Source organism: Hippopotamus amphibius, chromosome 5 (genome assembly GCF_030028045.1).
Source record: "Hippopotamus amphibius kiboko isolate mHipAmp2 chromosome 5, mHipAmp2.hap2, whole genome shotgun sequence".
NCBI lineage: Eukaryota > Metazoa > Chordata > Mammalia > Artiodactyla > Hippopotamidae > Hippopotamus > Hippopotamus amphibius.
In genome coordinates this window covers 127,982,767-128,000,739 of record NC_080190.1, presented here as the reverse complement: position 1 = coordinate 128,000,739, position 17,973 = coordinate 127,982,767, and the positions used below count along the sequence as shown (strand labels likewise).

At 41.7% G+C, this 17,973-nt stretch overlaps 1 protein-coding gene across 4 annotated transcripts in view; it reads right to left on the bottom strand.

Moving 5' to 3' along the window:
* Positions 1–5,580: 5,580 nt before the first annotated feature.
* Positions 5,581–17,973, bottom strand: part of RB1CC1 (RB1 inducible coiled-coil 1) — a 53,557-nt gene continuing 41,164 nt past the window's right edge. For 2 of the 4 annotated variants that reach the window (XM_057734530.1, XM_057734531.1), the window contains 8 exons: positions 17,129–17,237; positions 16,813–17,041; positions 15,559–15,613; positions 14,500–14,547; positions 11,626–11,684; positions 10,071–10,207; positions 7,730–7,800; positions 5,581–6,972 (listed from right to left, as the gene is read on the bottom strand). In XM_057734530.1, the coding sequence (XP_057590513.1) occupies positions 6,895–6,972; positions 7,730–7,800; positions 10,071–10,207; positions 11,626–11,684; positions 14,500–14,547; positions 15,559–15,613; positions 16,813–17,041; positions 17,129–17,237 (786 nt within the window). In that variant the 3' untranslated portion in view covers positions 5,581–6,894. The remainder of the gene's footprint in view (positions 6,973–7,729; positions 7,801–10,070; positions 10,208–11,625; positions 11,685–14,499; positions 14,548–15,558; positions 15,614–16,812; positions 17,042–17,128; positions 17,238–17,973) is intronic. The other 2 variants (XM_057734532.1, XM_057734535.1) reach the window with 2 other exon arrangements.

The window sequence follows — 17,973 nt, the reverse complement described above, 5'->3', positions numbered from 1 at the left end:
TTCTACTAGACCATGTACAACCTGTTTTAAAAGTAGTACCACCTATATACAGTAGGCGGAACTCCAGAAACCATACTTCACTTCTCAGACAGGTAAGACAAAGAGAAGCTTGGAACGTACGATTGTGACTGAAATTGCCAAGAATTCAGGCATCATAAGTGCCTGTACGGTTAGGCTTTACACTTCTGTAAGAGTTAAGTTTAAGGACTCATTCTTTAAGAAATTAAGTTCATTTTAGAAACCTAAGCTGGTTAACTAGAGACCCACTGGCTTAATAGAATTCCATTGAGATTACAAGTGACATCTACATTAATTATTTCACTGAGAAATATTACTACTATGACAGTGGAGGAATTAGTTGGTGGCATGTGTAAATGAGTCTGAGAAAGAATATTACAGCATCGATTTGGAATCAGACTGTCAGAGAAGCATCTGTGGTATTAGGGCCACAAAACTGGAGGGATCCTTCTGAAGCAACACATAACGTCGGTAAAAATAGTCCCTGAAAGCCACTGAAAGTGTTGGAAATTCCTAAACTGCCATTAAACTCTAGTGATAGTGAGGATGGAGGACTCCTACCTCTATCAGGCCCAGCGCCCTGCTCTGAAGGAAAAGGGTAACAACTGTTAGAGTGACTTGATGGCCTGGCACTTTAATGAGGCGCAGCCCCCAGACAAGAGGCGTCCCTATATCACACACACACACGTGCTGCTTTCACTAGATGAGCAAGCGCATAGAGGACTGATCATGCATCATGTTATCTGGAGGCTGGTTTCCGCTAACACTGGAAATGCTGCTGCTGCAAAAGCCGCATCTATCTTAAGGTGAGAAGGAAGCAAACAGGTGGAGCCCACCTCAGTGGCATCTGAGACACCTGAGAAGCATGTGAACCACACAGGTCACAGCGGACAGTGTGTCTCATCACCATGATGTTAGGAATTGTTTGAATTTCCATCTTACCCATAAAGATTATAAATTATACAAAGTGTTTTTAAAAATTGGCCAAAGATGGCTTGTTTATATTTGAAGAGTATGACTAACAGAAAAGCCGTAAATTAATGGGCATTAGTAACATTTCAAACTGCTTCCCAGTTATCACTAGCAAGTAAATTTACGAAAATTAATTTTAAAGTAAACAGTATTGGGGACTTCTCTGGCGGCCCAGTGGTTAGGACTTCACCTTCCAATGCAGGGGGTGCAGGTTGGATCCCTGGTCGCGGAGCTAAGATCACACATGCCTCGAGGCCAAAAAACCAAAACATAAAACAGAAGCAATATTGTAACAAATTCAATAAAGACTTTAAAAATGGTCCACATCAGAAAAATCTTTAAAAATAAATGGTGTTCAGTTTTGTGGCTTTAGGCATCATTAAATCACATGCTTTAAAGAAAAAATCTTCAAGGACATTTATACTTAGTATTAAAGGCCAACAGCTATTTCAGTCCTAACTTTGAAAATAACTGTGGTGGTTTAAAAAAGATTTTGTGGTGTGTGTGTGTAGAGAGATAGCATGCTACTCCTACACTTTGAGTTGGCTCAGTGACTCAGTATCACCAAAAGACTGCAGTAGAAGTGACATAATTTGACATCCAAGTCTCCAAACTTGCTGCTCCCCTTTCAGGAATACTGCCCCCACTGTTTAGAAACCAGGGTACCAGGGCACTCTGACAGGACATATAAGGAACCAAGGCATCCCTGGCGACCCTAACTCAGCTCCAGCCACCTGAGTGATGTCAGCCAGCCTGAGCTGAGATGACAGATGACTGCAGCCTTGCAAAGCAAATAAATGTTATCTTAAGCCACTGTTTTGGGATGAGTAGTAACAATATACTTGACACAGAAACTGGTACCCAAAACCAAGAACACCTGGTACTGCCTGACAAGCCTGGGAGAACAGGGAGCTCACTGTCTGTGAAGGCTGGAGAAGTAAAACTATTATCCGAAGCTGGAAAGATGGTGACTCATGTCTTTAAGGAGCAAAACAATTGGTGAAACTAACAAATGTGTTTTTGGCCAAGAAAGTTTTCAAGAACTGTTCAGTGTCCACGGTTCCTTCAGCTGTGTATGAGGCACATGAAGAGGGACATGAAATAGAGAAACTTTTCATTTGTAAGAAGAGTTCAGCAAAAATATAGGAGAAGCAGGACCTGTAAGGCTGGTTCCACTCTCTCCAGAGCTAAAGAATCTCAAAGTAAGAAATGGTTTCAGGATCATGATCAAATCAAGACTGTAACTGCTATGCCCTTTATTAAGACTTCAGGGTTATGTCAGCACCTAGAAAACTCTCTCAGCTAGACAAAGAAGTTCTCAAGCATCTTAAGAGAGTTTTTCCAGAGCACTCCACTATTCCAGAGAGGGGTCTGTGTGAATCATGATTTAGCTTTTAAAGGACATAGAGAGAACTCCAAACAGTTTTATGGGAAACCCACAGCATTTTTAAGGGAGTTGTACTTTGATAAACATATATGCACAAAGACATTTTAAAAATAAACAAGACCTCTCCAAGCCCAGCTCTGAGCAAGCAGTAAGGAGGATATAAACAATCCAATTTAGAGTACTTATGATAAATAGTCTTAATTTCCAGCAAATACATATCTTTCAGTCTATTTTTGTTCTCAGGCCAATGCCTGAAAGAAATGGAATTCATGTAAACTACTCCAATCACTGGCATAAATTAAGCCATAAAGCCAGGGTTTTGGATTTCTCCCCCTCTCCCTCAACTGGAAGAACATTATGCTAAGTCAGAAGTGACCAATGTGAGTCCCAGGTGAGCTGCTAATTCCGAGACACTGGCCAAGTTACTCATCACTCCAAACCTGTTTTCTTGTCTTACGATCAATCCAATAGTGATGTCACAAAAGATGGTGGATTAGTACCCAGAGAATGTGTCCCTCCACTTAAGCAAGCAGCTGATGCAGAAATCCTCAACAAAATTCTAGCAATTCAATTTAGCAGCAGATTAGAAGGATTATATAAAATGATGAGGTGGGGGGTGGGAGTGTCTATTCCAGAATGCAAGCATGACTCAACATGTGAAAATCTATGTCACAGAAGGAAGGACAAGAACACATGGTCATCTCAATCAATACAGAATAAGCATTCAACAAACTTCAACAACACTTTGTGATTAAAAACATCCAACAAACTAGAAACTGAAGGGAACATCAACATAAAGGCCATACGTGAAAAGCCAGTGAGTAGCACACTCAGTGGTGAAAGACAGAAAGCTTTCCCTCTGAGACCAGGGACACAAAGATGCTCACCTTCACCGCTTCTTTTCAACACAGTACTGGACGTTCTAGCCACAGCAATCAGGGAGGAAAAAAGAAAAAGAAAAGAAATAAAAGGCATCCAAATTGGAAAGGAAGTAGAATTTCTATCTGCAGATAATCTGATAAGAAAGCAATTCCACTTACAAAATCCAAAAGAATATCTAAAAATTTAACCAAAGAAGACTGTACATTAAAGACTACAAAATGTTTCTAAAATAAAGAGGATATAAATAAATGGAAAGACATCATATACTTATGAATTGAAATACAATATTAAGGTTGGCAATACTGCAATAAAGTGACCTATAGATTTGATGCAATCCCTCACAAAACTCCAATAGTCATTTTTCCAAAATGGAAAAGTCAAATTCAAGAATTCATACGGAGGGAATTCCCTGGTGATCCAGTGGTTAGGACTCCATGCTTCCATAGCAGGGGGCATGGGGTTCGATCCCTGGACAGGGAACTAAGATCCCACAAGCCTCGCAGCATGGCAAAAACAAAACAAACCAGACAAAAAAAAACACATCATCTGGAAACTCAATGTACCCTAAAGAGTCAAACAATGTTCAAAAAGGATCACAGCTGGAGGACCCATAATTCCAGATTTGAAAAATTACAAAGCTTGTTATAAAACTCAACAAAGTAAAGACTGCAGTACTGACTTAAGGAGACACACACACACCAATGAATCAGAATTGAGAGTCCAGCAATACACCTACACATCAATGGTCAAGTGATTTTTGACAACAATTCAATTGGAGGAGAAGTTTCTTCAATTGGTACTGGGATTACTGGATATCCACATACAGAAGAATGAAACTGCACCCCCTACCTCACACCATATACACAAGTCAACTTAAAATGTATCGACAACCTAAATATAAGAGCTAATACTACAAAACTATTAGCTATGACATCAAAGGCACAGGCAAAAAAAAAATTAAATTGGATTTCATCGAGATGATAAACTTCTGTGCATCAAAGGAGATTATCAAGAAATTGACAAGATGTCCTACAGAATGGGAGAAAATATTTGTAAATCATATGAGCACAGTATCCAGAATATATAAAAAAACACCTTACAACTCAAGAAAACAACTGAAAAAAAGGGCAAAGTGCTTGAACTAGTATTTCTGCAACAAATATATACAAATGCCCCAGAAGCACATAAAACACCCACTTAGGATGGCTATTAAAAAATTATAAATGCTAATGAACCAAACTAGAAAGTAATATACTATACAGGAAAGAGAAGCAGAAAAAAGTTCTTATGAAATAACTAAATCTTCGTATTATATGAGAAAGTAAACTGATAATATAAATTGACTTATCAAGAAATACCAGTACACTCACATAGTTTAACATAAAATAAAAACGGCCAAATAAGCAAAATTACTTCCATGTGGCAAAACTGGGAAGTAGGACAGGGGTTTAAGGGCATATTAATTTTTTTGAAAGCATATACATGTTTTACACCATGATTTTAATAAATAAAAATGAAAGTTTGTGTAATTTTTGCTTATTCTGTTCTTAGGATATCCAGGTACCTTTGCAAAAGTAAAACTACCTACATAATTTATGTATGCTTAAAGTTTACCTGCAGTTAAATGTGACTTAGAATTTCATTCTTATAATAAAGAGAGCTACATTTCTATTTGAGTTTGAATAGTAAATTTACAGGTTCTGAGTAGACAAAGAAATCATAATAGCTGTTTATTCAGTACTTAATCTGTTTATCTGAAATTGCTCAAAGCCCTTTATAGCTATAACTTTCATCACTTAATTTTCAAAGTAACCCTATGAGGCAGGTCTTATTATTACACCATCTTATACACGAGAACACTGAGGTTCAGAGTTTATGCAACTTGGTCGAAACTAAAGCTGATCTGGGACTGAAGCTCAGGCATCCTGATGCCAAGGCTCACCTCAACCACCCAATGGTAAGAACTCGACCAGGCTTCATTTTTCTTTTTTTAACTAAGAAAACTGAATTTTCTTTTCGGCTGCTTTATAAAGGTATATGTGACCACTGATAGCATCCATATAAAACAGGATATAAGAAAAACCGTAAGCAACAAAAGCCAATACTAAAGAGGGACACTCCTGAGATGTCATGTGTCAGCTCACAACCCCACAGCACAATGACCAAGTGAAATTTGAAGTCAAACAGGCCCCCTGGCTGAGTCATCCAGCCCCAACCACATCTGTTTCGCAGAACCACTCCATACATAAAGTTCTTTATTGCTTTGATATTCTCTGCATGAAGATGTAATGGAAGGATTAAATAGAAACATGAAATCATTTGTTCATTTATTCATTAGTATGTTGTCAAATTCAGTTTTCTATACACTATGGTGTTTATTCCATTTTCTGTACTATTAGATATACATATTTAAAAAAATATTTAACTTATTTTTATGAAGAAATTAAATAGTTTCTGAAAGAAAGAATCATTTTATTATTGTTCTCTAGCAACAAACCTGAAACAAGTCTCTTTCAACTAACTCATTTAAATACCTTTGCTCCATGGCAATTTATCTAAAGATAAGGTTTACACAATTCTACTCTACATAACACTGTTTTACCCTGTTACACAGTATATATAGTTAAAGAACACTTTTGTAACAAACATGTTTCTCTTTTGATATGATACAGAACAAGTTTTTCACACTTCCCAGCAATCATTCAAATATATTAAAAATGTATCCTTCTTTAAAAGGCACACACATTTACAGGTTCAAATCTTTATTGTTTTAAAATTCTACATGTCTTTTACAATACAACATTTTGTTATTTAAATGACCTCTAAATGGTTAATGTACAATGAATATGTTTTTTCTGAAACTGAACCATGAATTACGACTTCATCAATATGATTATTCTAAACAGAATAATAGTGTTTGGAAGGGCCTGTGCTGCTGGAGAAACCATGACTAGCACACACCTCCCTGTAGAACCCAGGCGACCAATGTGTTCAAAGTGCTTTTGAAGATTGCTGATATCAGCTGATCTTAAAGTCAGTCAATCAAATTAGAGTTCCTTTTTGTTTTGAAACGTCAAAGGGCATTTAAAAAAATAAATGAAACAATTTGCTTTAGTAATCTACAGAGGCAAACTCAAAATTATGATTATCTGCATGCAGTAATACTCTTCTTTAAATAGTTTTGAAGAATTTATACATTTTATAAAGAATGTGTTAAAGAGTGCGAGTTTTCTGATATTGATTTCACAAGAGGACAAGTGCTGGTAATGACAACTAACACCGAGTATCTAGGTTCAAGCTCACGGGTACGTGACAGCAATCGGCACGGCTGATCACAGGCCACGATGCACAGGGTATGCCCTTTGAGGAAGTGAACTCGTTTGGTCCGCATTTGCATTTCTAGAGTCACTTGGGTAGAAAAACAAAAACAAAACCATTTTAACTCAGCCAAGGGTTTTGATGAATTTATTGTTCCTAAAACGTAGCCAGGTAAAAAGTAAACGATAAACACCAATGAAGTATCTGGTCGTGTTGACGTTTATATAAAAAGATGGCCTGCTGTTTTTGGAGTGATGAATGAGCACTGTTGGACAAGTTAGAAAAACGTCACAGAATGTCTGAATTTCTTCCATAAATTATACTTTCTTATTCCATGACACAGCTTTCACTCTGTAAAACTTTGTTCCCAAAGGAACTTTAAATCTGTTTTGTGCCTAAGACAGAAAAAAAAGGGTGATTAAACCAAATTACACAGGTACCATCCTATCACACTATTCAATGCTAGATTATTGGGGGGCGGGTAGTGGTCTCTATCAAAGGACACGGATCCGCCCCTCACCAGATGAGCATGTACTGAGCCACTAGTATTGATGCAAGAGTCGGTAATCATTGCTAAATAATACTGTATAAAGTGAGCCATATGTTACTACTTTAAACATCAAAAACTTGACAACACATGGTTCCAGTTCCATTGCTATTCTGGTGCCCAGGGCCCACCACCAGAGTTAGGAAGGCTGCTCACTGGAGCTCTCGGGTCCTACAGCACTGACATGGCCAACACCAGTCAGGTGCATTCAGAGCTGTCAGTATTTCACATTATCTTTCTTCAGTGGGGGCAGCATTATGAAAATAAGGAAACATCAGCTCTACCTACAAACAGATCAATGGCCAGCTACGCTGTACTCCTTTTTTGCACATGGAAAACACTAGTAATTTAATACTTATAGAACAGAAACTTGTCGTAGATTTCCTGGATATGTCGACAGCCTGTTGGCAATCTACCTCTCCTACTGGAAGGTAAATTACATAAATATTCATAAAACGGCTGGTGCAAAGTCACACTCATTAAATTCAAGGCCTAACTCAAGTGGATTAGAAGGCTAAGCACAGCACTGTTTATGACTGCTGTACAAAGCAGCCCGAGAATCTTCTTACAACCCCCAGGTCTATGCCTCATGATGCGCTTATTACCTTTTTGGCCTGACAGTACTCCTTCTCCATCACTTTTCCAAGGACCCACGGTCTTCGAGACGCACCTGAAGCTATGGAATCAAATCATTAATTTCTTTTGAAAGTACAATTGTAATTACTCGTGAAAACATAACTCAGAAACAAAACAGATGAATGACGTTCTCAAGAGTAAAATCACAGAAATGTGTAACGATTTATAAAACAAGACTGAATTCATTACACTTTTCAATCACTAATTTTCACTTCCCTTACTCCTTAAGTGCAGATAGTAAGTCAAATCGTAGAACTAAAAAAGTTCAAGAAACACAAACACAACCTGAGTGCAAATCACGAACAAATAAATCTAAGAATTCTACATTAGCTCAACAGCGCCACCTACTGAAAGTGCTAACACATGACCTTTTCCGCTACTGAAAGCAGACAGTTATGCAGACAAAATTTATATTCTAGGTTCAAAGCAAAGCATTGTCTTCTCTCCCTTTTGGCACCACAATGCAATACAGTCAGTACACAATAAATAACTAACAAGGATTAAGAAGGAAAGAAAGTCTAAAGGGCAGTACTTGTGTGAAGGGGAGTAGAAAACGTGGAAGGAGATACAATGAAAAAGCTAGTTTTCACATGGCAGAACGTGTAAGAGATAAATACTCGTTTCATCAGAAGAGAAGTTGTCATAAAAAAGCTGATTCCAAAAGTATTCGACCAAAAATTATCTGTTCAGGGTAAAGTCTTTGAGAAGCTAAAACTGATTTTTATTCCATGAACATTATTTGGCATGATATAAAAAACAGACATCCTGAAGTAACCATCAGAAATGAACATAGACATGACCATACGATACAAAGATACAAGCTCCTGGACCACAGGCGATGGCAAGTCTACTCTAAGGACTAATACAGCACTTCAAAGATAATTCACAACTTCTGAAAAGAATCATCTAACACTCATGTCCAAGGAAGGATGAGTCCCTCTGTCATGGGCATAAAAATGCCCGGGTCATCCACACAGTCCCAGGGCAAGGAGCAGGCAGGCAGCAGTAGTCTGTAGGTATGCAGGTAAGTATGAAAGAAAAGGAGGAAGGGAGGGAGGAAGAAAAAGAAAGGAAGGAAGGGAGGGAGGGAGAAATAGAAAGAAAGGGCAGCTAGAGTTTTGTGGCAAAGTAAGATTACCAAATAAATTCTTTTCTGTGGGATTTGTGAGAGCCTTTACAATGCATGTATGCTGTATACAGTGAGTAGTTACTAGATGTAAACACTGAACTCTTCCTGATCTTAGGAAATGCAGAATGAAGTGGTTAAAGAGAAAGGGGCAGAGTATCAGCCTCACGTGGTTCTGGAAACGAACGTGCGCACGCGCGTGTATAGCTGTGCATCTGTACATTCAGACGTGCACAAGCAGAGGTAATGCAAATGGGGCAGGATGTTAACAAGTGAATCTGGGCAAAGGGATACAGGGCTTTTTTTACACTGTACTTATTTATGCAACTTTTTGGTAAATTTAAAAATCATTTTCAAATAAGTCTAAATAAATGCAAAACCAAAAAACCTACAAAAAAATTAAAGAAAAAAAAATCAAGTTCATTGTTTTCAAGGTACAAAACCAGCCAATTAAAATGCAAGCTTCTCTTCTCATTTTTAATGGTCACATTCTGCATAACCCCCCGCCAGCAGCCGTGGTGGCGGGATGGTGTGCGGTCCAGTTCTGAGAACGGGCACCTGACCATGGTCCCAAGTCCTTCCAAACAGGAACATCAAACCAGATGGACACATATTGTTTTTGAATAATTCTATGTAGCCTCAGTATCCCAGGGTATCTATTCTGTTCTTTTTGAGTTCTTTAAAGATCAATGTAATAGATGATAGTAACACACTAACTGTAATTTAGTATACTTCAACAAAGCTTATTGCCTTTTTTAAAAAAAAATTAAAGTACTGACAAGTTTAATGATAGACAAGTTAGAAACACAGGATAATAACTAGGATAGAAAAGACATTTTATAATTTATTTTTGCCAAAACAAGTCTAACACCCTATAAATAAATGAGCATGTTGTTTAAGCTTAAACAGGAATGAGAATTCTAGCAGTACAATTCTGCTATTGGTAGAGTATGAGATATTTGACCCAACTGCATTAGCTACACTCTAATTTTGAGCTGTCAACAGAATCCACGGAAATAATCTGGATAATGCAGATTTTATAAAAACAAAGAAACAAAACACCAGATTAAGCAGAGTTCCTGCTGACCTATTTAATTCTGATCTAAGTCAACAACGGGGAGGACGATCTTTAGTACATTCTCTCCACTGCAGGTTTACTGCTGTAGTTCGGGTGTGACACTTACCCCCCTCACCTGGTTTGAGGTCCAGGGCAGGCAGTGACTCCGAGTGCAGGAAGTACAAGGTGGGGCTCACGGTGAAGAGCACGTAATTGTCGTGGCGCTCATCCAGGATGATGAGGACCAGGTCTCCCACCTGGAAACTGAACAAAAGGATCAGTTTCACTGCTCTAAGGAGCCACCGTCACCGTGTTCTCCATGCTCTAAGCACAGATGCTGAGTGTTCAACAAAACAGTCAATTAGCAACGCAACAGTAAACTTCACATTTACGTGATTTTCTTATTCTACCCAGGTCCTCATGGGAATGCTGGGCGTACACAGACGCTCAAAGGATAACGCTGGCAACTGTCAAAGACCAAACATTTTTAAAATAAAATTTCCAGTATGATCTACTGTTTAAAAGAACACAAACCCCCAAAATGCTTGAGTGACTGACTCGAGGTGAAGCCCGAAAGGAGGTAGCAGGAAGGAAATAGCAGGTGTGACTGCCTAGGGTTTCAGGTGGTATCTGTCTCCTCAGGGATCAGTTCAAAGTCAATCTGGATCTAAGATAATGTAGTGGGTCCTATACCTGATAAATCATTAACATTGCTGGGGCAACTTTTAAAAGATAAGTCTTTCATTCAGTAATTATTTACTCCACAATTAATTGCCTGCCTAAAAAGATGTGACAGGCACTGTTTGGGAGGATAATACTTTAAAAAAGGAAGATGGGGTCTCTCTGAGGCAGTTTTTCTAATTTTTTTTTTAAGCTCATCCCTCTAATCTTTGAAAAACCATAAATTGTTTGACTTGGCATACAGCTGGCAGGTAAAAACAGATATACCCAGTCCCTTCAAATCACTGAGAAAAGATAAAACTCTAATGAGAAGTTAAAGGTCAGTAGCCAGGAATACCTGGTAAGCAAACATGTGGTCTACGGATCCATCACAGACAAAATAGAGGGTCTTATTTATTTTTAAGTCAGTCCTGACAAGTAGAGTAGAATGACCAGTATTCATGAGCTGCTAACCATGCTTTATCAGACACCCTCCTTTTCCAGTAGCCCACGCCAAAACCCAATACATTACCATGGGGTAATCTGGTCCAGGAATGTTGTCTATTAAATTATTCAAATGATAACACTAACAGTGTATTATGGATTTCTAGTATATCAGTAAAAAGAAGTCTGAGAAATAAAAATGAAGAAACATTGCAACTTCAAAAATCAAGATTCTCCGATTTAAATAAAAAAGACTAAGGTGATAAATGGAATTTAAAAGAGGCGGCACCAACTGAAAAGGGAAGTAGAGTTCAAGAGCCTTCAGGATGTGTGTGTAAACGACAATTAAAGCTATGATAGGAAGAACTTCGAATGCAATCCTCATGTTTCCAGAATAATTTAGAAAAACCATGCTTTTCAATAAAAAGCTGGCAACTATGAATGAGCACTCAGCCAACTGAGAATGAAGTTGGAAGACTACAGCCACGGAAATACCTTCTCATCAACAAGTCAACACCATCCAGTTCCGTACATTTCTTTCACGGAAAAAAAGCAGAAAATACAAGTAAAGTACTTACTCTCTAATAGCAATCTTCTCAGAATGCCTTGAGGATACGGAGGACATGCTCTGAGACATCTAGAAAGAAAAGAGTTCACAAAGCTCACACGCGTGGCGCCCTCGATGCGCAGATGTCCACCCTGCACTGCTTCTTCCACCTGACGCACAAGCACTGCTGCGCCCCCACTTCCGGGTCCACACATCCCTGCTTCCTTAGTACAATTCCTTTCCTTCAAAAATCACTCTCCGTGGACACACCTGCCTACGCTTTTACTTAGGTTATTTCTTAATAACCTAAAAGTCTGGCTGGATTAAAAACTGAATATAGAATCATTTTATGTATAAATACATGTTTAATCCTAAAAAATATCACAAGGAAGGAGACTGCCTTTTTTGAGAAGAGTTTAAATCCCCCTATTCCGAGCAAGCACTAGACAAGGAAGGGTCTCCCCCCACCACCCCAACGATGAGCTGGGGGGGATGGGACGGGACAGGGCAGGACAACTGGTCCACGGCTGCCTCAGTTCAGCCGGCTCAGTTCAGCCGGGTCTGTCGGCTGCTCAGTCAGGCTTCACCCATTTCTCACACTGTCACATGATGCATGGGACGCGGGTCCCAAGGTCTTGGGGCCGGAAAGGATGGCGAGGATGCCTACCCCTCCCAAGCAAGTGGGAGATCCATAACCACACAGATGGAGGACAGGTTTAGTTCTGACGCTCAGAATTTCTTCCATTTTCCTTTGAACACTAGGAAGGGTCTCAAGTAGTGTTTAAAAGCAAAAGAGAAAGAAAATAATAAACAATGACTAGAAAGACCTAAAGGTGTATCTAACCTATTTTCAAAATCATCCAAATAGTCTACGTGCTGCCAGTGTGGACAAGTTTAACTATGCTTTTTTTCAAACTGTTTCCAACTTTGTTTAGATTTTTTTTTAAAAGCTTAAGTTCTCCATGTATTTGTTATAAACAAGGGCTCAGATGTGAGGAAGCACTCGTTGAACAGAGCTGTCAATTGATATGAAAGTATGACTGACATAGAGCCACTGCTCGCAGGGTCGTGGATGCTCCTTGGACCTGAAGGATAAGATGCTTCCCATCTCAAACATTTCCCCAGCAGCCCCTGTGCGCTGTGCCCCCACTGTGCACCGTGCCCCACCACGTGCCGAGCCCCCACTGTGCGCAGTGCCCCCGTGTGCTGTGCCGCCACTGTGCACCGTGCCCCACCACGTGCCGAGCCCCCACTGTGCGCTGTGCCGCCACTGTGCACCGTGCCCCACCACGTGCCGAGCCCCCACTGTGCGCAGTGCCCCCGTGTGCTGTGCTGCCACTGTGCACCGTGCCCCACCACGTGCCGAGCCCCCACTGTGCGCTGTGCCCCCACTGTGCACTGTGCCCCACCACGTGCCGAGCCCCCACTGTGCGCTGTGCCCCCACTGTGCACCGTGCCCCACCACGTGCCGAGCCCCCACTGTGCGCAGTGCCCCCGTGTGCTGTGCTGCCACTGTGCACCGTGCCCCACCACATGCCGAGCCCCCACTGTGCGCTGTGCCCCCACTGTGCACTGTACCCCCACTGTGCACTGTGCCCCCACTGTGCACTGTGCCCCACCACGTGCCGAGCCCCCACTGTGTGCAGTGCCCCCGTGTGCTGTGCTGCCACTGTGCACCGCGCCCCACCACGTGCCGAGCCCCCACTGTGCGCTGTGCCCCCACTGTGCACTGTACCCCCACTGTGTGCTGTGCTGCCACTGTGCACCGTGTCCCACCACGTGCCGAGCCCCTACTGTGCGCGGTGCCCCCACTGTGCGCTGTGCCCCCACTGTGTGCTGTGCCCCCACTGTGCACTGTACCCCCACTGTGTGCTGTGCTGCCACTGTGCACTGTGCCCCACCACGTGCTGTGCTCCCACTGTGCGCTGTGCCCCCACTGTGCACTGTGTACCAGCTGCTATTCCAGGTGCCAGGAGCACATCTGTGAATAGCAACTCAATCCTTGCCAAAGCCGGGCGCCCACCCCACTAGGGACGCGGCACACAACACACATGCAGCAATGCTGCGGCAGGCAGTTCCTCCAAGTCTTCCTGAAGAGGGTTTGCTTCACTCACAGAAAGACAAATAGCCTTAAAATCGTTCTGGTGATAAATCCATGGTTGACAGTCTGGTAGCTACAGAATTAATATGTAATTTTTGCTGTTCAAGTTAAGAAAGGCATATGAAAGAACACAGATGTTTCCCTATAAGACACTTTATTTAAAAAAAAAAACAATTCTAATCAGTGCCTTAAAACTTCAAAAGTATTGAACACAGGCCTTAAACTGTTCCTATTTCCTCATAAGTCGTAATCATCAGAATTTGAAAAATGAAGTAACTTCTTTATTATAGAATGTAAGATTGACGGTAAAACTGACGAATCAAGTACTTGGTTAAATTCATAGGCTAAAGCCAAGGTAATTCAGAGAGCCACACGGGGTCTCAGGCCAGGTGTCAGGTTCAAACACCTTCAGGTAAAAAAAAAAATCCGTGAAGGACAGAACGTGCTGATTCTGCATACGGACAAGTGGACATACTAACCGCCAAGAGCCTCACGAGGAGCAGCTCTGACTTAACTAGGAGCCCGAACTTAGTATCACAAATACGTACAGTTAAGGGATCCTAAGAGATTACAGCTTATTAATCATCAGAAAAGATGATCTGGATTTTGCTGGCTGCTTTTAAAATTATAACACTGAGGCAGTGCACGTGGTCAGGCTTAAGAGTCAATTGTTATCAATGAGCAACACAGCTCAATAAAAACTACCAGGAATGAATTAAGCAAACCACACAGCCTCCTGATCTTCATAATGAAATGCAATGCAAACAGTCTAAATGTCAGGTCAACTGGGTGAGAAGACCTTACCAGTCTCTGATTCAACCGCTTGTTTTCTTCTTCTTTCAACTGTAGTGTCTGCAGGGGTGGGAAAGAGAAACCCATGGTTTATGCTTGAAACCATAAACCCATGGTTTATGCTTGAAATTAGTACAGTCTTCATACTAATGTTTGGCTCTAGCATGAAAGGTTTATAGAAACATTCTTTTCTAGGGATCCCTTCCAACTGTCTTATTTACTGGCTTAAAAGAGAATTAGAGCAATTTTAGGTTTATTTCCTTAAGCCAAGGGTTCTCAAAGTTTAATATGCATTAGAACCACTTGTGAATTTGTAAATATACAGTAACCATCTGAGAGCCATCCCCAGAGGCTCTGTCAGGAGGTCTTGCCCAAGAGGAGGGATCTGCAGTTACAACACTCATGCCAGCAGACGCTGATGAGCCTCCACTAACAAGAGCACAAATCTGCACAGTTCTGGTTAGGAGTCCTTAGCAGACAGTTATCTCGCAGAAAGTAAAAGAAACTGTTAAAAATCTTCAAAGCCTAAGCAATGAAAAGTGGTTTATGAACAAAGATGTGTAAAGTCTGCAACTGAGAAGAAACCCCTCATTGCCATTATTTTTCTCTTCACTTCAATCACCATAAAAAAACCTAACTTTTTTTCATTACTCACATATTCTACTTGTGCCCTATTTTGGAAAATACTGAATACTTTGTTTTTTGAAATTAATACGTAAAATTCACACTTCTACTTGTGTTGTTGAATACTGAACTGTTAGTGGCCACTTGGATCACAGATGGCAGGACTTCTCAAAAATAACCACAAAAATAACCATTAAAAAACATCTAATTTGGGGAATTCCCTGGGGGTCAAGTGGTTAGAACTCGGCGCTTTCACTGCCAGGGCCTGGGTTCAATCCCTGGTCAGGGAACTAAGATCCTGCAAGCTGCGCCATGCAGACCAAAAAAAAAAAAAAAAAAGAATTTAATTTATAAACACAAATCAAGTCTGCTTTCAGCGTAAGGGCTGCTTCACTGCATCCCAGAGTGAACACATTAAACACTGTCTCAAGAAAACGGTGCACTTACTCGTTCCAACAGCATTATCCTCTGCCTTTCTTCAGAGAGCATGTGGATGTTTTCTCTAAGAGAGAAGGATTTATTTTAATTTAAGTCTTAAAATTCTGGACTTCAGATTTTTCAGTAAGATTCTGAAAATGCAACTGTTAACACAGAGCACTTTACAGACTTACAGGTGGGTACCAAGTTCTCAGAAGCAGCCTGTTTAAATACACGAGGACGCGTTTTCATGGTGTATGTTCTTTCTGCCATAGACCCTGAACCTAGGCTGATAAACCTTACAAAATTATGAGCAGAACTTTGGGTGTGCACTCTTCTAGGGATAATGTCTTTGAAATGTCAAGTTTTCTCCCAGGGACTAAGAACCATTCTTCTTAACCATGTTACAGATAAAATGGTCCTTCTTGGGTGGCTTCACCATTAAAACTAAAAACAAAACAAAATGCCACACTTCTTTCAGTGAGCTATAAAACTCAAAGCTTCAGTTCATAAAAAATAAACCAAACCTATATAAAAACGACAAAAGCACTACTAAGTGGCTACAACACGTCATGCATGAATCTGCCCATCACACCAAAACAGTCAAAAACTAATTAGAAAAGAAAAGAAGAAATGTGTGCAGGCTTTCATGTCATCTTGTCCAGCTGAGCCAGAATCAACAAGTAAACTGCAATATATTAAAGTCACGACATGAGGGTTGACACACGTGCGCACTGTGGAAGGAGGCCCTTCTTCACGTCAATTAACACGCCCATCACCTCACATATCTACCCCCTTTTTCAGTGAGAATATGCCTCCCACCCTCCATCCCCAGCCCCTGGCAACCACTTCCTACTCTCTGTCTCTGTGAGTTGGACTTTTATTTCATTTTACTTCACATTCCACATATAAGGGACAACTCCTTCCACCCAACACGGCCTCCCCACAAAGAACCCACAGGGGTGACTCTAGTAAGCCCTGCTCCCAAGGCCATGGGCCTCAAAGCCTGGACCCTGCCCCCCCGCCCCTGAGACCCCAGCCCAGCAGCCCTACAGGGACCCTCCTGGCCGCCTGCGCACACTGTGGGGACAGCTAGGCATGGTATGAAAACATGCTGAAGTGGATTCCCACACACACCTCATCAGTGCCATGAACACCGGTTACGGTGTGAAGAATTCACCCGGCCCAGCTCTCAGGTCCTTAGGCTGCGGCCCCCCAGTGCTCAGCAACCCCCAACCCTCGGCTCTGGGCGGCGTCACGCGGACAGCAGGACGGGGCACTCACTGGACAGACATGGTGCTGGTCTCCATTGCCGAGTCCAGCCTCCCTTCGCCGAGGGTGTCCAGGGCCTCTAACGGGGGCTCAGGTGCACAGGCCCCATACAGCTCGGGGGTGGCAGCCACCACCGGGGAGGGGACGAAGCCGCCGCCCCGCAGCCGGCTGACCTCCTCCTCCAGCTTCTTCTTCTCCTCCAGCAAGCGCGCGCGGTCCTCGGAGAGGGACTCGATCAGATCTGCAGCCCGAGAGGAGATGGCTGTTACCAGGCTGTCGCAGTGTGGGGATCTGGAGCTGAGGACGTGGGAGGGTAGGTGGCACTGACCTTTGTCCCGCTCCTGCTGCTGCATCGTGCTCTTCAGCTTCTCACTGAGATCATTGATGATGTTCTCTTTTCTCATTTTCTCTCTTGTTAAGACAGTGTTAAAATTGGTCTGGAACAACAGAAGGTAACTGCGTAAGTCATCTGCGTGCACAGGGCAGCTAGAGCTAAAGAAACGACACGGCACCTATTTTTCATGGTGCATCTCTACATGGAGAAGAAAAAGCATAATTCACAGGGATGTTTATTTGGAAATAAAATGCCACGCTGCGGTAAATACATTCGACTGTATTTTCCTAGTTCTATATTAAGATATGTTCCAATGTAATATCTTGAAGATGAATTCTATTTTCACATTATTGTGCACATGTTTACTGTCAGAGGAGAGCATGAGTAAATATTTTTTAATTTGGGGAAAGAAAGAAAACAGCCAACAACGTGAGCGGTGCTGGTATACACGGCAGCTTCCCTGTAGTGCCCTCCCTGCCTCTCGGAACCCTGCTTCCGTCCTCCACCCAACCTCACCCCACAGTCACATTTTGGAGGGGACCGCTCCCCATCTCCTCCTCTCGTCCAGATGTCTGCTGGTTTATACAGGCTGCACCTGCCACGCCTCTACTTCTAGGAAAGGCTTCTCACCACAGATCTCATAAACCCAACTGCCTGTGGAGATCCCGTGAGCCAACTTCCAAAATTAACAGTCAAATATCCTCCACTCAGTAATGCCAACAACACAAACCAAAGACCTTTAACAAGAATGTGGCATTCTCAGACCAAAATTAGTGAATCTGTTAAACACTGAACTAAACTCATCTCCAGCCAGAAAGCAGAAGGGAAGATCTCTCAAA